Source organism: Asterias amurensis, chromosome 1 (genome assembly GCF_032118995.1).
Source record: "Asterias amurensis chromosome 1, ASM3211899v1".
Classification (NCBI taxonomy): Eukaryota; Metazoa; Echinodermata; class Asteroidea; order Forcipulatida; family Asteriidae; genus Asterias; species Asterias amurensis.
This window is the reverse complement of record NC_092648.1, coordinates 36,587,314-36,612,708: the sequence shown is the minus strand read 5'-3', so window position 1 is coordinate 36,612,708 and position 25,395 is coordinate 36,587,314. Positions and strand designations below refer to the sequence as shown.

The 25,395-nt window shown below is 39.4% G+C and overlaps 1 protein-coding gene across 1 annotated transcript; it reads left to right on the top strand.

Annotated features, from left to right (window-relative positions):
* Positions 1 to 14,944: 14,944 nt before the first annotated feature.
* Positions 14,945 to 24,744, top strand: LOC139938649 (peptidyl-prolyl cis-trans isomerase FKBP3-like). Its single transcript, XM_071934259.1, has 7 exons — positions 14,945 to 15,158; positions 17,028 to 17,129; positions 18,055 to 18,153; positions 19,000 to 19,141; positions 21,241 to 21,305; positions 22,281 to 22,378; positions 23,266 to 24,744. The coding sequence occupies exons 1-7, from the start codon at positions 15,048 to 15,050 to the stop codon at positions 23,318 to 23,320; spliced, it is 672 nt and encodes a 223-aa protein (XP_071790360.1). The 5' UTR covers positions 14,945 to 15,047; the 3' UTR covers positions 23,321 to 24,744.
* The last annotated feature ends 651 nt before the right edge of the window (positions 24,745 to 25,395 follow it).

Sequence of the window (25,395 nt, the reverse complement as noted above, 5' to 3'; positions counted from 1 at the left end):
GTGCTAAAGTGCATTTTAATTAAAGGTTTAATGTCCATCTCAATTTAGACTTGAATAATGAGTTTGTATGAACAACATCTTTAAATTCGGAACACAGTTGTGGTGGACGCGTCTTCTGCTGAAAACCCCATTGCATACCTTTTTGACAAAGGTACTTGCTTACATACAGTCTTTGGTTATTTGTTGCGTGTGTGGTGAACACAAAAGTTTTGCCCAAGGAGGAACACAAACTCAATCTGACAACAAAACCATCCAACGTAGTGATTGATTATTTTCCGTAAGGATATCTCTTCATAAGGTATTTGTTTGTGCAATGTATTAAGTTCTGACTCTGTTAATATACCAGCTACAATGAACACTATTGACAGTCAAAAGGATTTTTAGCACAAAGTTTAAAAATAATTTGTTTGACTGGCACAACATCACAATTTACCAATGTGAAGTGTATGATATGGGAGTGCAAAACAAATCTATATTGTATCAAATGATAAGTAGAGCATGCAAGAAATCCATCAAACTTGTATCTACTCACAACAGAGAGTTTGCCTAAATAGAACAATAAGCCACAGGTCTGAGTTCTTCGAAATAATAGTAAAGGTCCTATGAACTGTACAATATGGAGTCAACGGCCAAATGTAAATAGCACTCGGGCCAAAATCTTCAACAATTTCGAAATATCTCCACTTTGAATTGTCATCATTTGGAAATACAACTTGTCTTGATTTTGTAGTCATTACGTAACTCATGAATTCTTATGGCTCAAGTTAGTGTAGGCAATAATCACTATTATAAACCGTTGTAAATGTAAACTGGTTTGTTGATTTTGCCTTCCTCTGCAAACCAACTCAAATGCCTGAACTTAAAGATAAGCAAACCAATAAACGAATACAATTAAATCGAATATATACAGACGGACGATTTGTTTTTGCGACAAGAGTGTTTTGTTCTTTGTGTTCGTGGTAATACGAAAATTAAAAAATAAGTTTATAAATATCTTCTTCTTTTTTTTTTTACAGTATCATAACTTTCTGTTTATGAATTAAGGGATTCTAAAAAACAAAAAATGACTATCACTGTAACCTACCTGTATAGAAAGAAATGATGAAGAATTTCCAACTTAGGAAATCCACTTACGCTGCTGAAACTGAAAGCCCTGTACCATGGCTGTTTTCATGACATTGCTTTACCCATTTCTCAAAAACTACAGCACCCCAGCAAGTAATATTTTCAGGGAAGCTTTCTACTATCATCTTCAAACTGTGTAAGTTTAATGTAAATCTGCGAACATTACGTTTTTGTCTTATAAAAGGTACATAGATCCTTAAAGAAAAAAAAAAAATCAGCATCCCTCATTTTTGGTCTTTATTGCAATATCGAGTCCGGAACTAAAGATCCTTTAGTACCAGTGGGCCACTATGGAACCTATTAATGATTCTAAGATATTTCTGTTGATGACATTGATACAATCAAAGCAAGCATCTGTTTGTGGTTTTCATGAGCACGTTTTTCCCTTGAAGAGCAAACCCTTATATTGCAACCTGAAACGCGTCAAGTTTTAAGCAATGGTGCAGAACGAATGACATTATCAAGAAGCATTCTTAGAACACGATGAGATTTCACGAGAAGATCAGACATATTATTGCTTTATTTTAATAGGACTGGATAGTATTGGTAATTAATCAAAATAAAAATTTGTTAGCATACAAAATTACTTGGTAACGAGCAATGGAGAGCTGTTAATAGTATATAAAGCATTGTGAGAAACGGTTCCCTCTGAAGTAACATAGATTTTGAGAAAGAAGTAACTTCTAACTCAAATAAAAAAGACTTCAGGCCTCGAAGCTTTTTGTTATGCATCTGACAGCATATTACAAATTTATGCGACAAGGGTGTTTTTTTCTTCTTCTTTTGTTACTCTCTTGCAACTTCGATGACCAACTGAGTCAAATTTTTTAGACAGATTTGCTAATTTATGCATGTTGAGATACATCGAGTGATGCTTATTAATGGTCTGTAACAACTACCAATGTGTCCACTGCCTTTAATTCAAAGATTTGCACATTTTAAGTCCCACATTATTTTGAAAGCATTTATTCAGGGGGTAGTGATTTTTTTGTAAAGCAACTGTAACATGACTTTGGCAGTGGGTTGTTTTGAATGATCTCGATCCAGAGTAGTTCAGTGAGAGAGCCTTGGGGCACAACGGAATGTTGTTAAAGCAACGTTAAAGGGACACACCGGCTCACCATTTACGCAATTTAGGGGTGTAGAATAATAAATAATGTTTTTATAGATGGTTGCTGTAAAAAAACATCATCAAAATGTCACGTATTTAGCGAAAAATGGAAGAAAAAAAAACGGCCATATAACAAGCTTCCGTTACACGGACTCTTTGAATGTGAATCTTACGTTAGATTTTTCACCATTATTTAAATTTTGTAGCGATAATTTGAATACATGATCTTTTTTTGTCAATTATTCGTTAATAGTTTTGTAAAAAAAATATTTAAATTTGGTTAAGTAAGTTACTTTTAGACGGCTGAAAGTAAAACTAGCCCGGAAGGTCACGTGATTGTTTGTACCACTTTTTGGTTAAAACAATCACGCGACCTGCGTTTTTGTCTTAATATGCTCAAAAACGGCTAAATTTGATGATTTTTTTTAAGGACTGTTCTTCTTCATTCCTGGAAGACCGTTGAAGTCATATCTTAGTCTATTTTGTAGCCTAAATAGCCCAATTCGGCCGGTGTGTCCCTTTAAGTCTACATAAATAAAGAGGTGTTTATTGTTCACTAACCACACAGCAAACATCGCTAGAAATGCTAGAAATATGTTCCTCATTCAATGACGGACGACAGGAAAACAACAACAGATTTAAATATCCTCCAAGGTATTTTGCAAGCAGGATGGACTAGTTTAGAAGTCCCACTGTCCCACCCTAGGGGGTATTGGCAAAATCGATTCATAGTAAATAACAGATTTCCACCATGTCCAACAAGTCCAAATTCACGGTACAAAAAAAGGCACTTTCTGGCGTTTTAATCAAGAATATGCGGTTTCAACTCTCTGCGTTTCACCCATGAGTATTACAGCCATAAAGGTAATAAAGGGGGAGGGGGAATGAATATGCACGTAGGCTTGAAGTAGCGTTCGGTGCCAAGTGGGGGCGTTGAAGTGTTTGTGACATGACAATAGAGAAAAGGATATCAACCCATATGCACCAAACTACGGCAGTCACTGTGAGTCAGGGATATCAACTCATATGCACCATTAGCTGTGTCTAACGACGACAACCAATGAGACAGTGGTGAGGGGGAAGCTTTGGAGATGGAAAGCAACAATCTCTTGACTTACATACCTTCATATTGCGTTAAAGGGGTGGGGTACTTTTTGTAGGACACCTAATAAGACACAATGTCCACAGACTTACAGTAAACTTACTGGTTGAAAGCTTCCCTTGAAACAACAGTATTGTAGTTTTTTAGGGAAACCGCCAATATGATAGATAGCTCAGTTGGTATAGATAGCTCAGTTGGTATAGCACCGGCATGTTAATCCGGAGGTCGTTGGTTCGAATTCCACTCTGTCTTTCATCAACCCCGAAAATAGTTTTCGTCTCATCAGGATACGTTATTATTTTGACTCATTTCTTAAAAACTACAGCTGCTAAGCAAGAAATGTTTGAAGGGAAGCTTTCTATACCATCATCTTCAAACCGTGGTTTAGTGTGAATCTGTGGACATTGTGTTTTGTGTCCTACAAACAGTACCCAAAGCCTGTAAAGACCAGTCTTCTCACTTGGTGTTTCTTCACATCTGCAAAAAATAACAAACCTGTGAAAATTTGAGCTCAATTGGTCGTCGAATTTGCGAGATAATGATGAAAGAAAAAAACACCCTTGTCCCACAAAGTTGTGTGCTTTCAGATGCTTGATTTCGTGACCTCAAATTCTATCCGAGGTCTCAAAATCAAATTCATGGGAAATTACTTCTTTCTCGAAAACTACGTCACTTTAGAGGAAGCCGTTTCTAAAAATGTTTTATACCTCTCCCGATTACTCGTTACCAAGTAAGGTTTTATTACCAATAGTGTCCACTGCTTTTAAGACCCCCCGCGCTTACTGGATCAGTAATTCACCTACGTCATCACAGTGACCGGTAGACACCGCAGGGATTTCCTTTCAATGGACTTAATAAACGTCCAATAATAAATTGTCTGTCACTGTTTTTGTTTACAGGCTCTTAAGGATTAATTGTCACTGCAATTTCAATAAAATATTTTCCCCAATTGATTTCCAATCAAAAATACTCGATTCCCAATGGGAAGTTTACAATTTAAATTTCAATCTCTTCGAAATTGGTAGATTTTTAAGTCCTCCCTGCAATAGTCAAAGGGATCATCATGTATCAAGAGCAGTAAAATGGTTCAAAGGAAATAATTTTCTCGGATTTAGCTCAAGCTGAAATGTATCCTTAGGTCTGAAATTGGAATCAAATGCCGGTCCTAAGCAGTAAATCCCAGTTCACTCCTCTGCAAGCGATTCACATCAATGTTGAGCACCAGAATATGCAGTGGTTACTGATTTCTCCTCCGGGTGTTTATAGTGTCCTCTTTGGGGACTTCACAGATAATCCGCTACGCGGCTCAGCTTTATTGTAAGAATTCACTCTAGCCAGCTCTCTATATGATTTTTGAGGGATTTTATTTTAGTGTAAACCAAGACAAATTTATTACCTTAAAAAATGTACGAGTTGTGCAACGAAAAAACTTCTTAAAAGGGGAAGGTGAGTTTGAGATCTTTAAAGACATGGACACTATTGGTAATTATAAAGACGTCTTCTCATTTGATGTATCTCAACATATGCATAAATTAACAAACCGGTGAAAATTTGAGCTCAACTGGTCGTCGAAGTTGCGAGATAATAATGAAAGAGAAACACCCTTGTCACACGAAATTGTGTGCTTTCAGATGCTTGGTTTCGAGACCTCAAAATCTAATTCAGGTCTCGAAATCAAGTTCGTGGAAAATCACCTTTTTTATCGAAAACTACGTTACTTCAGAGGGAGCCGCTTCTCACAATGTTTTATACTATCAATACCAAGTATTTTTTAATGCTAATAATTATTTTAAGTAATTACTAAGTGTCCACTGACTTTAAAGGAGTTTGGTATCTGAGCCATACGCGGTAGCGTCGTTAAAACCAGTTAAAAACATAATTATTTGAAAATACTTCACAGTAAATGCTTTGTTTGCGTGAAAAACATTTTGATAAGTTTTAATAGTGAGAATTATTCCGAACACAAATATTATGATCAGCCGAATTGTATGAAGATGTCGGGCAACGAAAGTCGGGCAGGTTCAAGACAATCCCGTGTTTTGAGCTCATGTTGAGGAGTGGAAGCAGGAATGCATTCTAAATTGTTTTCAAAAGCCTGATTTGGGTCTGTCGTGGGCCCAATTTCACTTTTTGTATGGGTTGTAGAAAAAAAATTAGAACATATATCAAACACAGACCTCTATCTCGGGTTCTCCAAGCTTAGCGCCAAAATCTACGCTAGAAGACTGAGGTTTGCAGGGCACTACTATCGCTACCCTGAGCTTCCAGCCAGCAAGCGTGTGCTCTGGGAGCCCAAGCAAGGTCAAGCCCAAAGAGGTCGAGGCCATCTGACCTATGTAGATCTGCTGAAAAAGGACACTGGATTTGTGACAGCTGGGGAAGTGTCACGTGCATGGGGGACAGGAAGACCTGGAGAAACCTCAGCCGTAATATCATTGACCGAGGACACCACTTGAAATAGAAGAAGAAACATAGGCCATGCTTTGGAGAAAGAGGTACGAAAACTTTGGGCGTTCAGATGCGCCAGCGTGGGACACATTAACTTAACCACAGGGTAAGCAGAGGTGAAACAACAGAATTCGTCAAATGAAAACCCCTTGCATCATGCCAATCATTTTGTTGATACAATAAAAATTATTACAGTTTAAATTAAATAAAAAACATTATTTAAAAATGCACATGGAAACATTGATATAAAAAAAGCCCCGTTTTTTCACAATGGGGACATGGGTTGCCCTGAAACTCTCCAACTTGTGGCCAACTGTTGACGAGTGAATTCAGTTTTTGGTGTCATTTAACATCAAACCATTGCTGAGCATCCATTCACGCGCTTTATGTACGCAGGCCTCCAGTGCAAAAAAGAGCAGACGCCGATAGTTAACTGCATTGTCTGGACAAAAGGAAAGATAAAGGTGGGGACCTACAACACTATGGACATCAGACAATAAATAATTTAAAAAAAAACAGAAGAAGTAGCTCAATATCATGGAGGAATTTGGACACCAAACAATGCAATAGATGCACAACCAGAAGAGGCCTGCGCGACACCACCCGAAATCTCCCCTGGCAGCGGGGAAAAGAGCCAGCGGCCAAGGACCGGCCCAGCGCCCAAACCCGCACGCTCAGATCGTCGTCCCCTGGAGATCACTGGTTCCGTCGCAAAACTAGCAAGGTGACTATACCTGCCTGTCAATGGGCCTTATTCCATTTCAGTCATTGACCTTAAATAATATGGGTAAAGGTGTTCGAGAAATGGGTCAACCAAATGATCAGAGGCGTCAATCCGTCTTGAAAGGTTGAGCCCGTAGATGCTCTCTGGTGCAATCTAGTGAATCTGAGGGGTGATGTTCCCCCCTCTCAGATGTTGGAATTTAATGCCTTTTTCAAAGGTATGATGCACCTATTTTTGCTATCATGGTTAGTGTACCTAAATTGCAACTTAATTATAGCTTCGTTATATCCATATTGTTCTGCATTCTTATGCTCAGACGGCGTTTCATCCCTATCATCACCAGGCCTAAGACACAAGTTTTATGGGGCAAATCTGTCAGAATGGAACCGAACATCTGTAAAATGTGTGCAGCAGTAGAATCTTTTGGGTGAACAGCATCTTTAAGTAAAGATCTATTAACCAAGTTTTAGGGGGAAATACTGTCAAAGAGTGAGCACGCGAGCGAAAACCTTTGCGTCATGGTTTTGGGCCCGCTTAAGGGCCCGGGAAAATTTTGTATTTTAGATGCTCTATGGTGCAATCTTTAGGCCATTTAGCGGCCAAATGGCAACCGAAAGAACAATGAGCTGTGTGAGTATTGTGTTCCAGTGCTCCACAGTTCCACAGTGCAAAACACGATTTTCATGATAAAGGTGGTCAAACGACACGGGGAACATTTGATACTGTGTCCCCCACCCTTCGAAAATGGGGTGGGGTGGGGTGGGGTACACGTCCCATCCACTCTTTCAAGGGGGAGGTGAAAATTTGTCAACGATGGAGCATGCGTGTGAGAAGCCTTTACGGCTCGGGGTGCGGACCCGATTAAGGGCCCGGGGAAATTTTGCATTTTAGATGCTCTGTGATGCAATCTATATTATGGCCAATTTTGAGGGGGGATATTGTGTCATCCTTTGCCCACAGGATTAATGCCCATATAGGGACACAGGGTTTCGTCTTACACAGTGCAAAACTTGGGCTTCTTGATAAAGGCGGTCATAAAGGTGGGGGACATTTGATATTGTGTCCCCCACCCTCCAAAAGGTGGGGACATGTCCCCCTGCCCCCCCCCCCCTGATTGACGCCCATGCAAATGATGTAGAATCTGAGCTACCAGTCAGTACCTAAGATTCTAACGTCTATTGATGGGTTGCATACCACAATCAACCCTAACATCAAGTGTACGTTGCACACATTGTTTGGCTTCGTGTGGGCTTTCCCTTTCAGTATTATATCAGTTAGTTTACCCAAATTAAGTCCAATGCAAGTCTCAAAATGACAATTATTTTGCCGGTGCCAGTATTTTTTGGGGTTCGATCTGACAATGTTAAATTTTTTGGGGGGTTGAACAAAGAATTGACTACAGTGGGTTGAACCAACGACCTCCGGGTTAACGTGCTAGCGCTTTAACCCTAACCCTAGATGGCGGTCTCTCTATCTTGTCAATATCTTTGTTTGTGCCAGTCAGAAGCCATACAACCGTTGCATTGTATTACTGGTGATGGCGGTGAGTTTACTTTTAACAGGATTGGAGACGCATTGTGACGCATATGCAAACCATGCATAAATTACAAATCAAATACAAACAACATTGGGCATCCAACCCATGTTTGCTGAGGGTAAGAGTAATAACTTTACTTAAACATCCAGTATCCATTACAAAACATATAAAAAAGTGCTTACCAAAATTCGATCGTTATATCAACGTTTTTGAGGCGCTTGACTCAGGACTTTCTGATAAATTAAATAAGTTAGGTTTTGAAACTTTGCATGGTGAAAATACGATACGTGAACCGCAAACCTTTCGACAAATTTATGCATTGTTTTGAACGGAGTTTCCTTTCACTACCTAAATATTGCAGTAATGGATAGGCACTTCTGTGAACATGAAAATGACACAGCTTTAAAGGCAACTGTGTATTTTACATACAGCAATTTGAAGGGCCAATTAGTGATACACTTCAGCCAGATTAAACACAAGGCATCTAAATGTGTATCTATGTCTGACAGGATAAACATCACCACTGGGATCCCGGCGGCAGACCAGGGTTTTTATAATGCTTCAAACGGCATAAGTACTGAATCAAATAATGCTTAAAGCCCTTTCATGCGGCAGAGACCAGACGAAGACGTGCCCTTGCATGTACAATAGCTGCGCCGAAAAGAATAAACAAACGGGCGAGGCGCAGACATGAAGGGATATAGCGTTCACTCCGCCCATACTACCGTGATGTCATCACTAATGTATCAATCAATGGCGTACGAGAAGCTTACAAGGAAATGTTTCTTATCCATACAAATATTTGATGCATTTTGAGTGCATTATAGGAGAATACAATCTGGGTCAAATATCTGGACTGTGAAAGAGGCAAGACTTCACTGAGTGATGTCTATACAACAACAACACAAACGAAATACCTTAAATATTGAACCCATATATCCTTGCCATAATCAATTTATTCACAACCGTCATAAAATGTATACACGGAAACTTGTCCACCTTACACACACAAAAAAGTTCAGTTTTTATTAAAGGCTTATCACTAACCATGGTGTTTGCAAATGTCAAGTAGTTTGAATAATTAAAATTTCAAACTCAAATAAGGGTCAGCTCTGTGTAGCGTATGCTTGGTTTCTAAGGACCTTTGCTATGGATTTTGTATTTTAAGAACGAACTAAATTTACTATTTTGGAAACAACATACCTGAAGCATTTCTCATCAATTGTTTGGGTGAAAAGTTGTATCCCTTTCCCTAAAGCTACATTCAAAGGGTGTCGTTTCTCACTACGTTTTATAGCATCAACAGTGCTCCTTCCCTCACCAAGTACACTTTGAGTAATAACTTAAGTATACAACCATAGGTTTTCGAAAATCAAGCTACCAATATAATAACTGCCACTGGCAGAATAGTCACAATTATGCGTATCCGATGTTAGGTTCCACGCCTACGTAAATACATATTTATATAGCTTTAATAAAACGGACTATGTATCCTACTATATTAACATCGAAAGTACATCGGGCAATTATCTACACACTGACATTTTGGTGCAATAACCCGAAGGTTCGTGAGTATATGAACATTCACTAACACATTGGATTTCACAAACTGCTCAGTAAGACAAAAGGTATGTTTCTTATCCTCGGTACATCTTCACTCAACAAGAAACATCACACACAAAACTACAAATTATCTTAACGTCTAGTGTGAGGAGTATGGCACACCCAGGCATCGTCGATAAAGAAATTAAGAATGACTGAATTCAATGACTCTTCGCAAAGCCCTAATTCTAAGTGTGAATTGTCAATCATTAGATGCAAACAAACACATGTGGATATTTAGAAGCACGTATGGGCCTACCATAACACACACACAAAAAACGTTCTTAAAATGCCCCAAATTTTAAGCTTACGTTTATTTTAAGTGCACGAGACACTTTACAGGGTGTCAAATTTGATGTCAATGAAATATATTTTACCTTTACAGAAACTTAATAATAATACACAGTCAGTCTCCCGGCATAACTAGATTCAAACACACCGGTTGGCAACAGTGACTTTACACGGCTATAGCACACAGTGCAAGATTTGTACAATATGCTATTGTTCGGTCAGCAAACACAAATTCCTGCATCTGATTGAGCAGAACCTAACAAGGGATAAAATCAGCTATGGAAACCAAATAATCTGAACAAACAGATATCCTTATAGGAATACATTTGTTTTCATAGATCAATCCTAAATCACAACAATCATTATTATTGGTCATTGACAATTGTTTTCAATTTCCAATAAAAACTGTAGCTTACCTTTTTGAATGATGCACTGGTCAAATATAGGCTTCAATGGGGTCGACTTCAGAAGTACTTCACCTCTGAGATTATTTTGAACTTAACTCATGGCTTTCCACTGCGAGCTGAATATAAACAAAAAATATTAAACCAATAATTGTGGCTGTAATGTACACTTGGTTGAAAAAAGAGGAGTATTCAGTCTTTGAGGGGGAAGTGGCCGAGCGGTTAAGAGCACCGAACTGGAACTATGGTGCGTCGGATCAGAGGGCCTCACCCATTTCTGGGTGTCAGACCAATCCGGAGGAGTTAATCGGATCTTAGTTGAGGTATATACGTCAGTTTGACCCATAAATTATCTCAGTCATTTTAACACGAATTCCGGGTCACATTGACCCGATTGGATCAGGCCCCACGTGGGCCGGATCCGGGTGAAATCTAATCGGATATGTGCAGTTCGAATCAATATTTCAAGCAGGGGATACCGCAACAATTTAAAAGATGGCTATCATGGCAGTAAACGGTTGTAAAAAGGCTTCAGACTGAAGCATCTACGTCTAATCCTTTATGGCAGTGGACACTATTGGTAATTACTCATAATTAGCATAAAACCTTACTTGGTAAACGAGTAATGGAGAGCTGTTGAAGTAACGTAGTTTTTTTAGAAAGAAATAATTTTTCAAGAATTTGATTTCGAGACCTCAGAATTAGACTTTGAGGTCCCGCACACAGCTTTGTGTGACCAGGGTGTTTTTTCTTTCATTATTATCTCGCAACTTCGATGAAAAATTGAGTTCAAATTGTCACAGGTTTGGTATTTTATGCATGTGGAGATACACCATGAGAAGACTGGTTTTGACAATAATTACTAAGAGCGTCCATTGTCTTTAATTGATTTTATCATATGTTGCATGTATGACATCATGTTAGGGTTTTAATTATTTTGCTTTGTACTTTTCCAGTGGGTTGGGTATTAAATAAGCAAGCCTAACCCATTCCTAAATCAAAGTAATAAATGGCAATCCGTTCGCATTCGGCTTCTTGATCTTCTAAACAAAAATGGTGTTTTCATTTCTTATTTCATGTTTCACTTCATCCACACTGTCACATACCCAGTCATTCCCACTCCGAGGTTGGACCTTCAGTAACCACCCGCTCTCCTAAGGCCAACAAATTATTGAGCCAGGCATACACCCTCTCCTCAGGAAACTCTTATGCCGAATGAAATATATTACACTCCCATAGAGCCAACAAACCTTTCAAAACCCAAATAAGAATGTTAAGAATTTTTAAGTGTGTTCCATACTAACTCTTCCACCTGCTCGCTCAAGCATAGTCATGAATGTGTACAATTCAAATAACCAGTGAACCAATCAAATACCAAGTTGAGGTCACACAACCTCTATGCATACATTGATATGGCTCACTAGGTTTAAAATAAGGAATTTCCAGGGCACGGTTCGGCCACTTAAAACAAAAACTTGTTCTCTTAATACAAGACAAAACTTAAAGTATACTACGGCCATTCACAATTTATATTACGTTACTCTTCTGCAACAATACTTCTGAATAAAAATCGCAACACTATTTTTACTCCGTGACAAGCACAATGTACAATGTTTAAAAATGCAAAGCCGAATATTTCGCAGAGTTGAGAGCATTTAATACAAATAACCACATTAATAAATAATGTGGCCCGTTTCATCGCCCGTTTCAAAATGCCCGGTCATGAGTGCTGAAGAAAAACGAATTGGAAAATTGCATGAAAACTCATCATAATTTGTTCAGTTATCACGAGCTAGCTTCACAGTTCATTGAACTGGAACTGTGTGCAACAACGTCCGTCAGATTTACCCTCTTTAGTTCTAATTTGTCAACCGATTTCCCGGATTAAATTTTGATCCAGTGACCACTACCAAGGGAAAGCTGACAAAATGGGACTCGATTTAAAAATAATCAAGGGGGATGAGATTTCAGTCCAAGTGCTTTATGGCTGTGGAGTTTCTCAAGTCCCGGAAACCATGGAAACCAAGGATGACACTTCAAGATCTAGGCTTTATTAAAGAAACCCCAAGAGGGGGCCAAGTGTGACGAGTACAAAGCCAGACAAGCAATGTAGCAAATTAAAAAGAGGAGGACTAAAATATCATACGATGCAAGGTTTTTCAAACTGATTGTGGGATCAAATTTTGCATTACTGGCGGCTTCCTTGAGCGTGCAGTTTTTGCTTTTGCTATTTATCTATCTATTTATTTATTTATTTTCGTTCATTTATATACGAACTGCATGATTGTTACGACGATGCATTTCTATATTATAAAAGAGTTTGTTAAGATCTTCTTCATAAAATGATTGCTATGTTTTTTAAAACTTTTTTCATGAAGTATGAAAATAAATGTGAGTTTGAATAATAACTATGTTTGATATCAGCATTAATTTTTTTTTTTTTTTTTTTTGTAATAAGTGGCTGAAGTTAGTTTTGCATTAAAGCTCCATGCTCAAACGGGGAACTTATCACCAGTTATGCCCTTCAATGGCGTATTAATTTGTTTCATTCGTTTAGAGAAAAGCAAGTTTTTGTTATAAAAGCGGAACAAAGGTGTTGAAGAGGCTGATATAGAACTTGTTATAGTAAAAAAAATCATGTAGTATCGTAGCGTCATACGTTATCGACCCTCATATGTTTTCGGTCCCCAACTTTGATTCCCGTTTACTGCGAGATTGTGCCAGCTGCACCGGTGACAGAAGCTATGCAGTTTACTCACGGTCTGTATTTTCATCAGGCTTAATCATGCTGAGAAAAAAGTTTCCCGTCGGAGTGGTAATACTCAAACATTTATAAAATGATTGATTTTAGGTACTAATCACTAAGTGCATTATTATGTCAACATTCAAATGAGTCAAAGAAACAGGAAGGCACTAAAAACTAACCTCTACAGCGGTTCGGAACTTTTCGTGTGCTCTCGGAACATTCCGGCACGGTGCGCAACGATCCCCCACGCAGCAGGTTTGGGGAATTGTTACATAAGAGTGGGCTAACCACTAGGACCTGGTTGTTAATGATTTCATGTCTAAAAGATGCAAGTACTGCTTCAGACCTCTTTATTCAAGTACATTTGTAGCAGCAGGTTTGGGGAGTTGTTACATAAGAGTGGACTAACCACTGGGACCGGGCTGTTTATATTTTCATGTTTAAAAGATGCAAGCACTGCTTCATACCTCTTTAGTCAAGTACATTTGTAGCAGCAGGTTTGGGGAGTTGTTACATAAGAGTGGACTAACCACTGGGACCGGGTTGTTTATATTTTCATGTTTAAAAGATGCAAGCACTGCTTCAGACCTCTTTATTCAAGTACATTTGTAGCAGCAGGTTTGGGGAGTTGTTACCACTAAGACCTGGTTGTTGCGCTCGGGTATTCTCCGATGGGCCGAACCGCTGTGGAGTTTAGTATTTAGTGCCTTCCAAAAATACATCATCCAACCTCAAAAGTTCAAAACAAAATTACTATCTGCTAAATTGAGTTTCATTCTGCTTTAGTCACTAGATGGATCATGTGAGGTGGTTACTATTTGGGATTCTATGGTGTGCCAATGAGGAAAATATTAAAATAGTTTAAGTGACAATGACCAAAACAATTTTTTGTTTATTTACCGAACACTGTAATAAATTCCGATAAGCGTAATAAATATTAAGTCTACATTAAAGAGAAAATATCATAGATTGGTTTCTTATCTCCTGAAACCATTACTGGTCTGAAATGGGGGAAAACGGATTGGTATGAAGTGTGTGTGTTTCAAGGGGGGGGGGTTGGTGTTTTACTATCATGCCTTATGATAATATCTCTGGATTCTAATATATTAGCCAAAATTGTAATTAAATTTGTTAAGTAGTAATTAAATAATATTTTTGATTTATTTTACTAGCTTCTGAATATTCAATAAAATACCAACCAATGAAAGGTGTGAAAACATGTGACGTTGCTCCAATGTCGTGCATGCACAAGAACTGTTAATGGCGGACTGTCACTCGCAACGTAAAACCAAACTTGAGTAATTTCAACACATCATGAAGTTTAAGTGTTATTGTTAAATTGGATAGATGATTTGAAAAAAAAAAAGTTTTTGATTGTGAAAATTTTTCCTGTTATCCTACTGAAAACACATGACACCAGGATATGCATAACTTTGAGGTGGCAAAGCGCCATCAATTTATCCATAAATGATTTTCGAGTTTGGCTGTTCTGCCATGGGACTTGGGCCGATCAGAGCAACTATATTAATAGTAAAATTGCAGGTTTAACCATGGGTAAAAATAGTTGCTCTTATTCTCCAACCCGTTATGCAAAGCTTCAAACACCATTAATTGGGCCGATCATTTCACAAAGAGTTAGGACTCGTCTTATTTCGAGTTAGGACGAGTAGCTTGTCCTAACTTAGGATTAATCTTAAGGTCTGCATGCTACAGTGCAGGGTTGGGACTCGTCATAAGTCCTAAGATTAGGAAGAGTTTTGTGATAATTTCACCGAGACGGGATCGTAGGCTAAATGACGAAGGTTGATCACAAGAGGGCGCTGTTTATAGCGGCTTTAATTTCAGGACGAAAAAGCCACGATCACGCTACAGCGTGTGTGTACGTCGTCTGTTTTCTGCAAAAAAAAAAGTGATTGTATTTTGTTCTTCTCCGGATTTGACGTTAAATTTTCACAACATGGCGTCTGAAACTGAAGTAAGTCGGCCTTGGACGGATGATGAGCTAAAATCGGACACCACTGGCAAGAAAGCAATTGCTACATTTTTGCAAGAGCATGCTTCCAAAAAGGTAAGTTGATGTCGCATGTGTGTTGCTGTTTCTTTACACCTTGACCAGTTATGCTATGGAACAATATTTTTAAATATTGTACCAGCCACTGTTCTGTAAGTGTGTTCTGTAAGTGTATCTTATTCTTACTTCTAGAAACTATAAGGCTCCCCCGTGAATCATCTACCGAATGCCCGGTTTGCACGCGAGACAGTTTAAAGTGCAAAGGTTAACCAGTACAGTGTGTGTGGTAGGGTCTTACCCCTAGCCCAGGTTGGACTCCTCTCCGTTGCACTGACTGACGTCCTACCAGGGCTAGGTCTTACTCACTCTTAGGGACATACTGTCAGTGTCAACAAACAATCTGCTCACGTGTCTGTCTCAGACAGTGAGACACAACACCCCAGCAATAAGGTTTATCGCGAATAGAAAAATAATAAGAGAGGGCGCTGTTGAGCGCACACAAAGGTATAGGCGTTGCATGTGCGAGTCGTACAAACTGCATAGTAACCGCCCCATATTCCTTCCTAGACCCAGTAACTGGGGCGCTGTAGTCCTTTTAAAACAATTTTGGACTTCTGAAGTCAAAAATTGTTTTAAAAGGACTACAGCGCCTCAGTTACTGGGTCTAATTCCTTCCCACAATGCAGTGCGTTTCTGAATCGCGATTAACCTTATTACAGTGATTTATAAGGGAACTACTTTCTAGTGTAGTTACGCACAAGCGTTATCTGCAAACCGTTGAATGTAAATTATTGTGTTTGGTCTCCTACAAACAGGGTGAAAATTGTTTTGTTTTTATAAAAGAGTGATTGTTTGCCCTGGTAGGGTAGGGTGTCAGTTTTTGCCACTGCACTGTTGCATGCAACGGAGTAGTCCAACCTGAGCTAGGGTGGCACTAGCCCTGGTAGTGTCAGTTTGTGCCACTGCACTGTTGCATGCAACGGAGGAGTCCAACGTGGGCTAGGGTGGCACTAGCCCTGGTAGGGTGTCAGTTAGTGCCACTGCACTGTTGCATGCAACGGAGGAGTCCAACATGGGCTAGGGTGGCACTAGCCCTGGTAGGGTGTCGGTTAGTGCCACTGCACTGTTGCATGCAACGGAGGAGTCCAACCTGGGCTAGGATGGCACTAGCCCTGGTAGTGTCAGTTTTTGCCACTGCACTGTTGCATGCAACGGAGTAGTCCAACCTGAGCTAGGGTGGCACTAGCCCTGGTAGTGTCAGTTAGTGCCACTGCACTGTTGCATGCAACGGAGTAGTCCAACCTGAGCTAGGGTGGCACTAGCCCTGGTAGTGTCAGTTTGTGCCACTGCACTATTGCATGCAACGGAGGAGTCCAACCTGGGCTAGGGTGGCACTAGCCCTGGTAGGGTGTCGGTTAGTGCCACTGCACTGTTGCATGCAACGGAGGAGTCCAACGTGGGCTAGGGTGGCACTAGCCCTGGTAGGGTGTCGGTTAGTGCCACTGCACTGTTGCATGCAACGGAGGAGTCCAACCTGGGATAGGGTGGCACTAACGTAAAGCACCTTGAAACAATAGACCTTATGCACATGGACGTCATTTCAGTACGGCACCCTAGCATTGAGGTCAAAAGGAGGTTGTACATTGGCCAATCTATGTGCGTTTCGATTGTATTGTCACTGTTTGAACTCAAAGATGGCGGCTGGATGATGTCAATTTGCATAAGGTCTATATTGTAAATAGCGCATTATATTTATAAGAAGTAGGGGCCTAGTCATTATATTAAAACACTGAAAACTTCGGACGACTTCTAAGGAAAGCAGTTCTCAAAAGATTTAGAGCCAAATCATTAATGCTTCACTGTGAAATCTTGTCATGAATAGATATTAACCAAACTTATTTTTGTCTTCTTTATTCTCGTCTTTAGTTCTTGAGGGGACACAAGATGCTGGGCTCTTTGAAACAAGTTACAAAGGTTTGCAACAAAGATCAGTTTGTCAAAGCCTACAAGGAATTGTTTGAGCAAAAGGTAATGTACTTAAACAAACAACAAATAAAATGTAGTAAAGGTTTACTGTTACCCTATTTGAAACTTAATTATAAATCAGGCATCGAGTTTCATCATTAAGATGATTTGCTACATGTATGTTAATTTGCAAAAGACCCTTTCATTAGAAAATCTTTTTAAGGACCATGGCCGTTGAGGCCTTGATTCCAGGCCTGCTAATTATTATTATTATGACTATTATTTTTTTAACCAAAACCGTAGCATTTTGTGTGAGAACCAAAATTTCATGTGATAACAAAATAATTGTCCGTAAAACCGTAGCATTTTGTGTGAGAACCAAAATTTCATGTGATAACAAAATAAATGTCCGTTGGAAATGTGAAGCCACTCATATTTCTCATTGTCGATTAATTTTTGTTGAACTAATTGTTGCAGTTAAGTAAACAGACTTCAAACTTAGCTTTTGAAAAGGTATGGAAATATTCCCTCTATGTGGAAATTCATTTTGTACCACTTTTATTAACACAGATGTAAGGCTTATGTCAGCCCATGGTCTGCCATTTAGAAAGTCAAATTCTGTGCAAAGCGCACCATGATAACACTGACAGTGAACACGCAGAGTAACTCCCAAAAAAGCGCAACAAATATTTATGGTGGCAATGACGTCCAAGGTTAATTTGGTCAATAGTTACGCATGAAAAATACCTACTTTGCATATTGTCACATGTCCTTGTTATACACTGGAGGAAGATTCCATCGTAGAATCTAACCATTGTTTAAAACTGCGAGAAGTCTGATTATCAGGTGTTATCATTCAATTGAAAAACACAGGACTGCCCGACTTGTCATGAGTTTACTGGCCTGGGACTCAAATTTACTGGGACCAGTGTCAAAATCAAGTCAAGAAAGAGGGTAATATTTTATTGTTATTATTTGTACAATGTAGGCTTTCAAAGGTCCAGATGACGAGGAGGAAGACTTGGAAGAGGTCACAAAGAAGGCAGCCGAGATCAAGATCAAACCCAAACCTGTTCATGAGGAGAAAGTAAGAGAGCCTTTATAATCTTGTGAATTTAAGGGTGACAAACAAGTCCAATGGGCTCACCATTTGTCTTTTAAAAGAGTCTTCCTGAAAAGTTGTGTTTGTTGTAGGTCAATCAGTTATCAGACCAGGGGTGGATTTTACAAAGAGTTATGACTAGTCCAGGCCTGATACTTCACTTGATAGGGTGCCTTTTGCCAAAGAAAAAATGCCTTGGTGCCCTTGCCCTTTCAAAAACGAAGCATACAGGCCTGCTAGTCTTATCTCGAGTTACGACCAGTTACTCGTCCTAACTTAGGACTATCCATGCAATTTGTATATCTCCTGGGACTATTCCTATTAGGACTGGTCCTAACTCTTTTCTAACTCTTTAATTTCATAAAAATACTGCTTGAAAAATTTCTTTGCTTAGTATTATTATTTGTTGATTGTTGTAAGCCCTGTAGGTTACTAAGTAGAGCATCTTCAAATGCTGACTATTGATTCGTTTATTTTTTATGTTTTATTAATCTGTGAAGCTACGTACATATTAGCTCCTACTATAAAAATAGCACATTAGGCTTCACAAGGTGATGCTATGTCTACGGCCTACCATGCCAGAAACACAGTGGCAAACTCTTCATGCTTCGCTGCGTTCATGTTTATGACAAACAGTTTCAATTTATTGTAGGACACTCAGCGAATCACTCTTAACAAATATCATTTTGTTTCAGAATTTAATAAATCATGGGCGTGGGCTGTTGTTAAACTGCATACACTTTATACACTGATCGAGAGTTCTATGCCAACTCAGTAAGCGGCAGGAGCTACATGTAATACTTCATTTTGTTATTCGTCTACTTCACAAAGGTTGTTGAGGCCCCCAAGTACACCAAGAAAGTCCTGAAACAAGGTGACAAGACGACATTTGCTAAGAAGGGAGATCTGGTGTCTGTGTGGTACACAGGCAAGCTGACTGACAACACAGTGTTTGATACCAATATTCAATCTGGTGAGTACTTGGGGGTCCATGGCTTTACCTTTTATGTTTAAGAGTTTCATGAATGGAAAGTTGTACAAAGTCATGGATCAACAAGCCTCGGCTTCTAGATGATGCCTTGTAAAAATGCTTTGTTTATTGGTTACTTCTTTAAATGTTAATGTTTTGGCTTTCAAAGTATACTTAAGCCTGGTTCAATTTGACGTCACAACTCATTATGGTATATGATTTTGAGGAGTTGTATGCATCTGTGGGTGCGTTCGATAAGCTTCCCAGGGTCGACCCCGCGGTGCTCATTTGGGTGAGCCCCTGGCAAAAGCTGATCAAACGATCACTCACAGCCTCGTGGTGGCGTCATTCACCTCGGGCCAGCCCCAAGTGACTCGTTCCACAAGTAGAGCAGGGCACCTGGGGCTGACCCGGGTGATCCCCTGGAATGAGGCCTAAGTTATCCGACGTACCGGGGGCAGATTGGGGTTGACCTGGGGAAGCTAGTCGAGCACATAATGAAAGATGTGAATCTTTGGACACTACGGATAATGGTATGGGGAAGTAGATAGTAGTGGGTGAAGTTGAGGGAATGGAGTAGAAGAGTTACAAAGGCGTGGACGGGACAGGGAGTATAAGTCTCTCCTTTGGTAGATGCTAACATTGATTGATAGTAGACTCTAGTAGCGAACACTGCATGCATGCCAGTTAAACATGACTGCTGGTGCAACCACATCATTTATGTCGGCTAACTGTAATGGCTGGTGTACTTTGGTAGTGACCACACCAACCATGGCAGCTAACTGTAATGGCTGGTGTACTTTGGTAGTGACCACACCACCCATGACAGCTAACTGTAATGGCTGGTGTACTTTGGTAGCGACCACATCACCCATGACAGCTAACGGTAATGGCTGGTGTACTTTGGTAGCGACCACAGCACCCATGGCAGCTAACTGTAATGGCTGGTGTACTTTGGTAGTGACCACAGCACCCATGGCAGCTAACTGTAATGGCTGGTGTACTTTGGTAGTGACCACACCACCCATGACAGCTAACTGTAATGGCTGGTGTACTTTGGTAGCGACCACAGCACCCATGGCAGCTAACTGTAATGGCTGGTGTACTTTGGTAGCGACCACAGCACCCATGACAGCTAACTGTAATGGCTGGTGTACTTTGGTAGCGACCACAGCACCCATGGCAGCTAACTGTAATGGCTGGTGTACTTTGGTAGTGACCACAGCACCCATGGCAGCTAACTGTAATGGCTGGTGTACTTTGGTAGTGACCACACCACCCATGACAGCTAACTGTAATGGCTGGTGTACTTTGGTAGCGACCACAGCACCCATGGCAGCTAACTGTAATGGCTGGTGTACTTTGGTAGCGACCACAGCACCCATGGCAGCTAACTGTAATGGCTGGTGTACTTTGGTAGCGACCACAGCACCCATGGCAGCTAACTGTAATGGCTGGTGTACTTTGGTAGTGACCACAGCACCCATGGCAGCTAACTGTAATGGCTGGTGTACTTTGGTAGTGACCACACCACCCATGACAGCTAACTGTAATGGCTGGTGTACTTTGGTAGTGACCACACCACCCATGGCAGCTAACTGTAATGGCTGGTGTACTTTGGTAGTGACCACATCACCCATGATAGCTAACTGTAATGGCTGGTGTACTTTGGTAGCGACCACAGCACCCATGACAGCTAACTGTAATGGCTGGTGTACTTTGGTAGTGACCACAGCACCCATGACAGCTAACTGTAATGGCTGGTGTACTTTGGTAGCGACCACAGCACCCATGGTAGCTAACTGTAATGGCTGGTGTACTTTGGTAGCGACCACAATACCCATGGCAGCTAACTGTAATGGCTGGTGTACTTTGGTAGCGACCACAGCACACATGGCAGCTAACTGTAATGGCTGGTGTACTTTGGTAGCGACCACAGCACCCATGGCAGCTAACTAATGGCTGGTGTACTTTGGTAGCGACCACAGCACCCATGGCAGCTAGTGTAGTGCTGGGCGAATAGTGAAATTTTGATATTGTTATTCTAATAAATCTGTTTGAATCTGTTATTCAAAGCAACAATTTTTTTTTTTTTTTTCAAGGTAAAAAAAAGAAGACAGCTACACCCCTCAAGTTTAAGGTTGGAACTGGCAAGGTTATCCGAGGGGTAAGTGCTGCATCAAATGGAAACAAATATTACAATGTTTGTAAAATACACTGTATAAGATAGGTTTCCTGGTTTTCTAATGAGATGTGGTAATGAAATTTCTGAGGTGACAATTCAAAAAGCTGTTAATTACTAAAGGCGGTGGACACTCTTGGTAATTACTCAAAATAATTATTAGGATAAACCTGACTTGGTAATGAGTTATGGGGAGCTGTTGATAGTATGAAACATTGTAATTTTCCACGAATTTGATTTTGAGGCCTCAGAATTAGATTTTGGGGTCTCGAAATCAAGCTTCTGAAAGCACACAACTTCATGTGACATGGGCATTTTTTCTTTCATTATTATCTTGCAACTTCAACGACTGATTGAGCTCAAATTTTCACATGTTTGTTATTTTATGTATATGTTGAGATACACCAAGTGAGAAGACTGATCTTTGACAATTACCAATAGTGTCCAGGGTCTTTAACAATGAGTTACCTTGTGAGTGCTTACAGATTGAGACATAAATTTTCTCAGCAATACATGTGGAACTCCCTCCATCATTTCTTCGAGAAATTGACAACCTTGACCACTTCATAGCTTAGCTCAAGACTTGCATCTTCCGAAAGACATTTATATGCTAACTTCATTGTAGGAGCTTGCGCATTTGAATGGTTTTGAAATATATGGCGCCATACAAATCCTGTGAATCATCATCATCATCATCAACATCAATACTCATGGCAGGCTGTGATTGAATGAACAGCATGGCCAACCATATAACAAAACAAAGTATGATGTAAAACACATCTCAAAACATCTATTTTGAAAACCGTAGCTTTTGAACTTTGATTGTCTTTTTGTATATAGCAGAGTTCTTGTTTTTTGCTCCAGGAATGTCATCATTGACAGACATGGCACACTAGAAATGTTCAATATTCTTATTACTATTATTAATAAAATTGATTATTATTTTTCTTTTTGAAACAGTGGGATGAGGGTTTGCAGACGATGACTCTGAATGAGAAGGCGGAGCTTACCATTGAACCAGAGTGGGCGTATGGAAGAAAAGGAAAGCCCGAAGCAAAGTATCCTTTTTATATGTATTTTCATTACATCATTGGTGTTTTAATGAGTAAAATACCTATTTTTTTTCCTTATTTAACAAAACAAAAATTATTCAGAACAGCGAATGCTTCTGATTGTAGGGATTTTGTGTCAGTTACATGTATTTGCATGGTTGTTACTATTGCATCAATGGAAATAGTAGGGGTGATATTGGGGTCTTTGAATGGTATCAGTTTGCTTTGAGATTGAAGCTACATGTAATTAATGTAGTTTTTTTTTCTTCAAATTATAGCCCATCAGCATCTCTAAAACAAATACATGTTTTATAGTTTGAAACACATTTTGTTGTTGTCACAAACAAGTTTTTCCCACAAACATAAGCTGTAGCAAAGTGACGATAAATTTGCTCCCGCCAAACTTTCAGCCACTCATTTGCAAGACCAACCCTTATTAGTCAATATGGTTAACATATCAAAACAAATTTAAGTAATATATATTTGGTTTGCGGTAACACAATGTGTGTATCTACTTGCCAGGTAGAGTTTGATCTTAGAGAACTGTCTTGCTTTATTCTACTAACGCCGAGTAGATTGTTTGGGTGTTCGGTAGACTTCTCAGTTCTGAAAAGAACTGTCCTGCTTATTAACTATTACCTGGGCGGATGGTATAGAAATAGGCCCGGACTACTATGTAGTGCATTCTGTTCTACCAGCCAGGCTTCTTGTGATTGATACCCATGCCTCATACACTTAGAAGGGTGTAACCCTGTTTCAGCCGAAGGAGTAGGGGACAATTGATTTGGGTCGGCAGCCCAAATAAGTTAAGTGTAGTTCTCAGCTTGAAGTGGCCTTGTGATTTAGGGGGATTTCTCATTAAACATTATTTTCCTTAATGCATTGATTTCTAGGATTCCTCCAAATGCAACTCTCGTTTTTGAGGTGGAGCTTGTTGGTGTTGACTGAACAACAAAAAGTGAACACCTTCTTCTGCTGCCTTAAAGGATTTGGGTACTTTTTGTAAAACAAAACACAATGTCCACAGATTTACACTAAACTTACACCATTTGAAGATAATGATACAAGAAGAAAGCGTACCTTAAAATATTAGTTGCTGGGGTGCTGTAGTTTTAGAGATGAGTAGAACAATGTAATGAAAATACGCTTTACATGCTAAAAAAATTTTTTCTTGACACTATTTTACTCATTTCTCAAAAACTACAGCACCCAAGCACGTACTATTTTCAGGGAAGCTTTCTACTATCATTATCTTCAAACTGTGCAAGTTTAATGTAAATCTGTGGACATTGTGTTTTTTGTTCTACAAAAAGTACACAGACTCTTTAACTCCATATTTTTCCATTTGGAAGTTTCTTTTGCATGATACTTAACAAGAGGGATGTCATTATTAATCAAAAGAAATTGACTTCTTTAAAACATGCCATTTTTGTCTTCCTTTTTTGTCTTTTTGAAAGTGTATTTTTAAGTTTTCAAAATCTGTATAAAATTCCGTTCAAATTACCTTTTTTTGTAGCTCATTCATGAGATGTGTCACAAGAGGAGTATGTTGTCACACTTACAACTAACTCTTTCTGGCCCTTAAAGGAACGTTACAGAATTGGTAAGAAACAAAAATCGTGAAGATCACAGATTTACATAAAACTTACATGGTCTATTGATGATGATAGTAGAAAACATCCGTTGAAATATTTCTGTCTGAAACTTCATATTTAATGAGAAATAAGTAATCTAATTTCACGTTTGGAGTTTATCGCTCAGTGAGCGTTTTATTCATTTTTGTTTGGGCATTGATGCAATGCAAATTTGTAATCGGTTTTTCACTATTTTCTCGTGACCCAGATGGCCAATCGATCTCAAACTTCAAGTTTGTCAGTTTATGTATATGATGGATTACATAAGTTGCTTACACTGCCAGCAACTGTTTTGTTAGCAACAACCAATTCTGAAATGTTCCTTTAAAGACAGTGGACACTATTGGTAATTACTTAAAACAGTTTTAAGCATAACAACTTTTATGGTAACGAGCAATGGAGAGTGGTTGAGAGTATAAAACATTGTACGAAACAGTTCCCTCTGAAGTAAAGTTTTTTTTTAGAAAGAGGTAAGTTCTCACTCATATATTAAAAAAGACTTCAGGCCTGAAGCCTTTTATAAGGCATTCGAAAGCACACAAGTGTTCAACAATGGTTTTTTCTTTCAATATTCTCGGGCAACTTTGATGTTATGATGGAGTTTGTTGCATTGTGTTGGGGTACACACCAAGTGAGAATATTGGTCTTTGACTATTACCAAAGGTGTCCAGTGCCTATTTGGTGGGTGTTGATAGTGCATAATTTGCCTGGTATTCTGTACAATAGTTTCTCATTACTGATATTTTAAGGATGATTCATGATCAGTGATAAAATTGCAGACATTTGTTTTAAATGTAACATTAAAAAATGCATGACTTGGACTTTGACCCTTGCATCGATGTGTCATAAGTACTGTATAGTCAGTACTGTAGGAGTCATGCTGAGAAAAAAATGACTGGGTACTCAGGTTGTGTTCAAACCCATAGAGTTATATATAAGAACTAGAGATGCTGCTTGCACAAATGCGACGGGACCGCAAGGAGACACGCGCACCATTTTGTACGCGTGTTGAATATGGAGTACATGTTGGAGTTTGTGTTTTAAAACCCTACGCGATGCTTTTATGTCAACTTACAAATTGGTCGCACACCAGGCCGGTTAAACACAGGCTGTGCGATACTGTTTTGTCAACTTAGAAAATGGTCGCATGCACGCATGCCGGGCCGCGTATATAGGCCAGTGCGCCCTCTCGTTCTTATATAAAACTCTATGTTCAAACCCAAGACTCCTGCATTCTAAAGCTTATGTGACTGAAGGGTTGTTATCATTGTTTCAGTTTGTAGTGGTCGTTTAGACAATAATGTATCTGATTTTTAGTTTGTTTTACATATTTCTGGAGTTAGTCTTAGTTTTAAGGATAAGATTTCCTGAATAAGTATTCATTTGAGA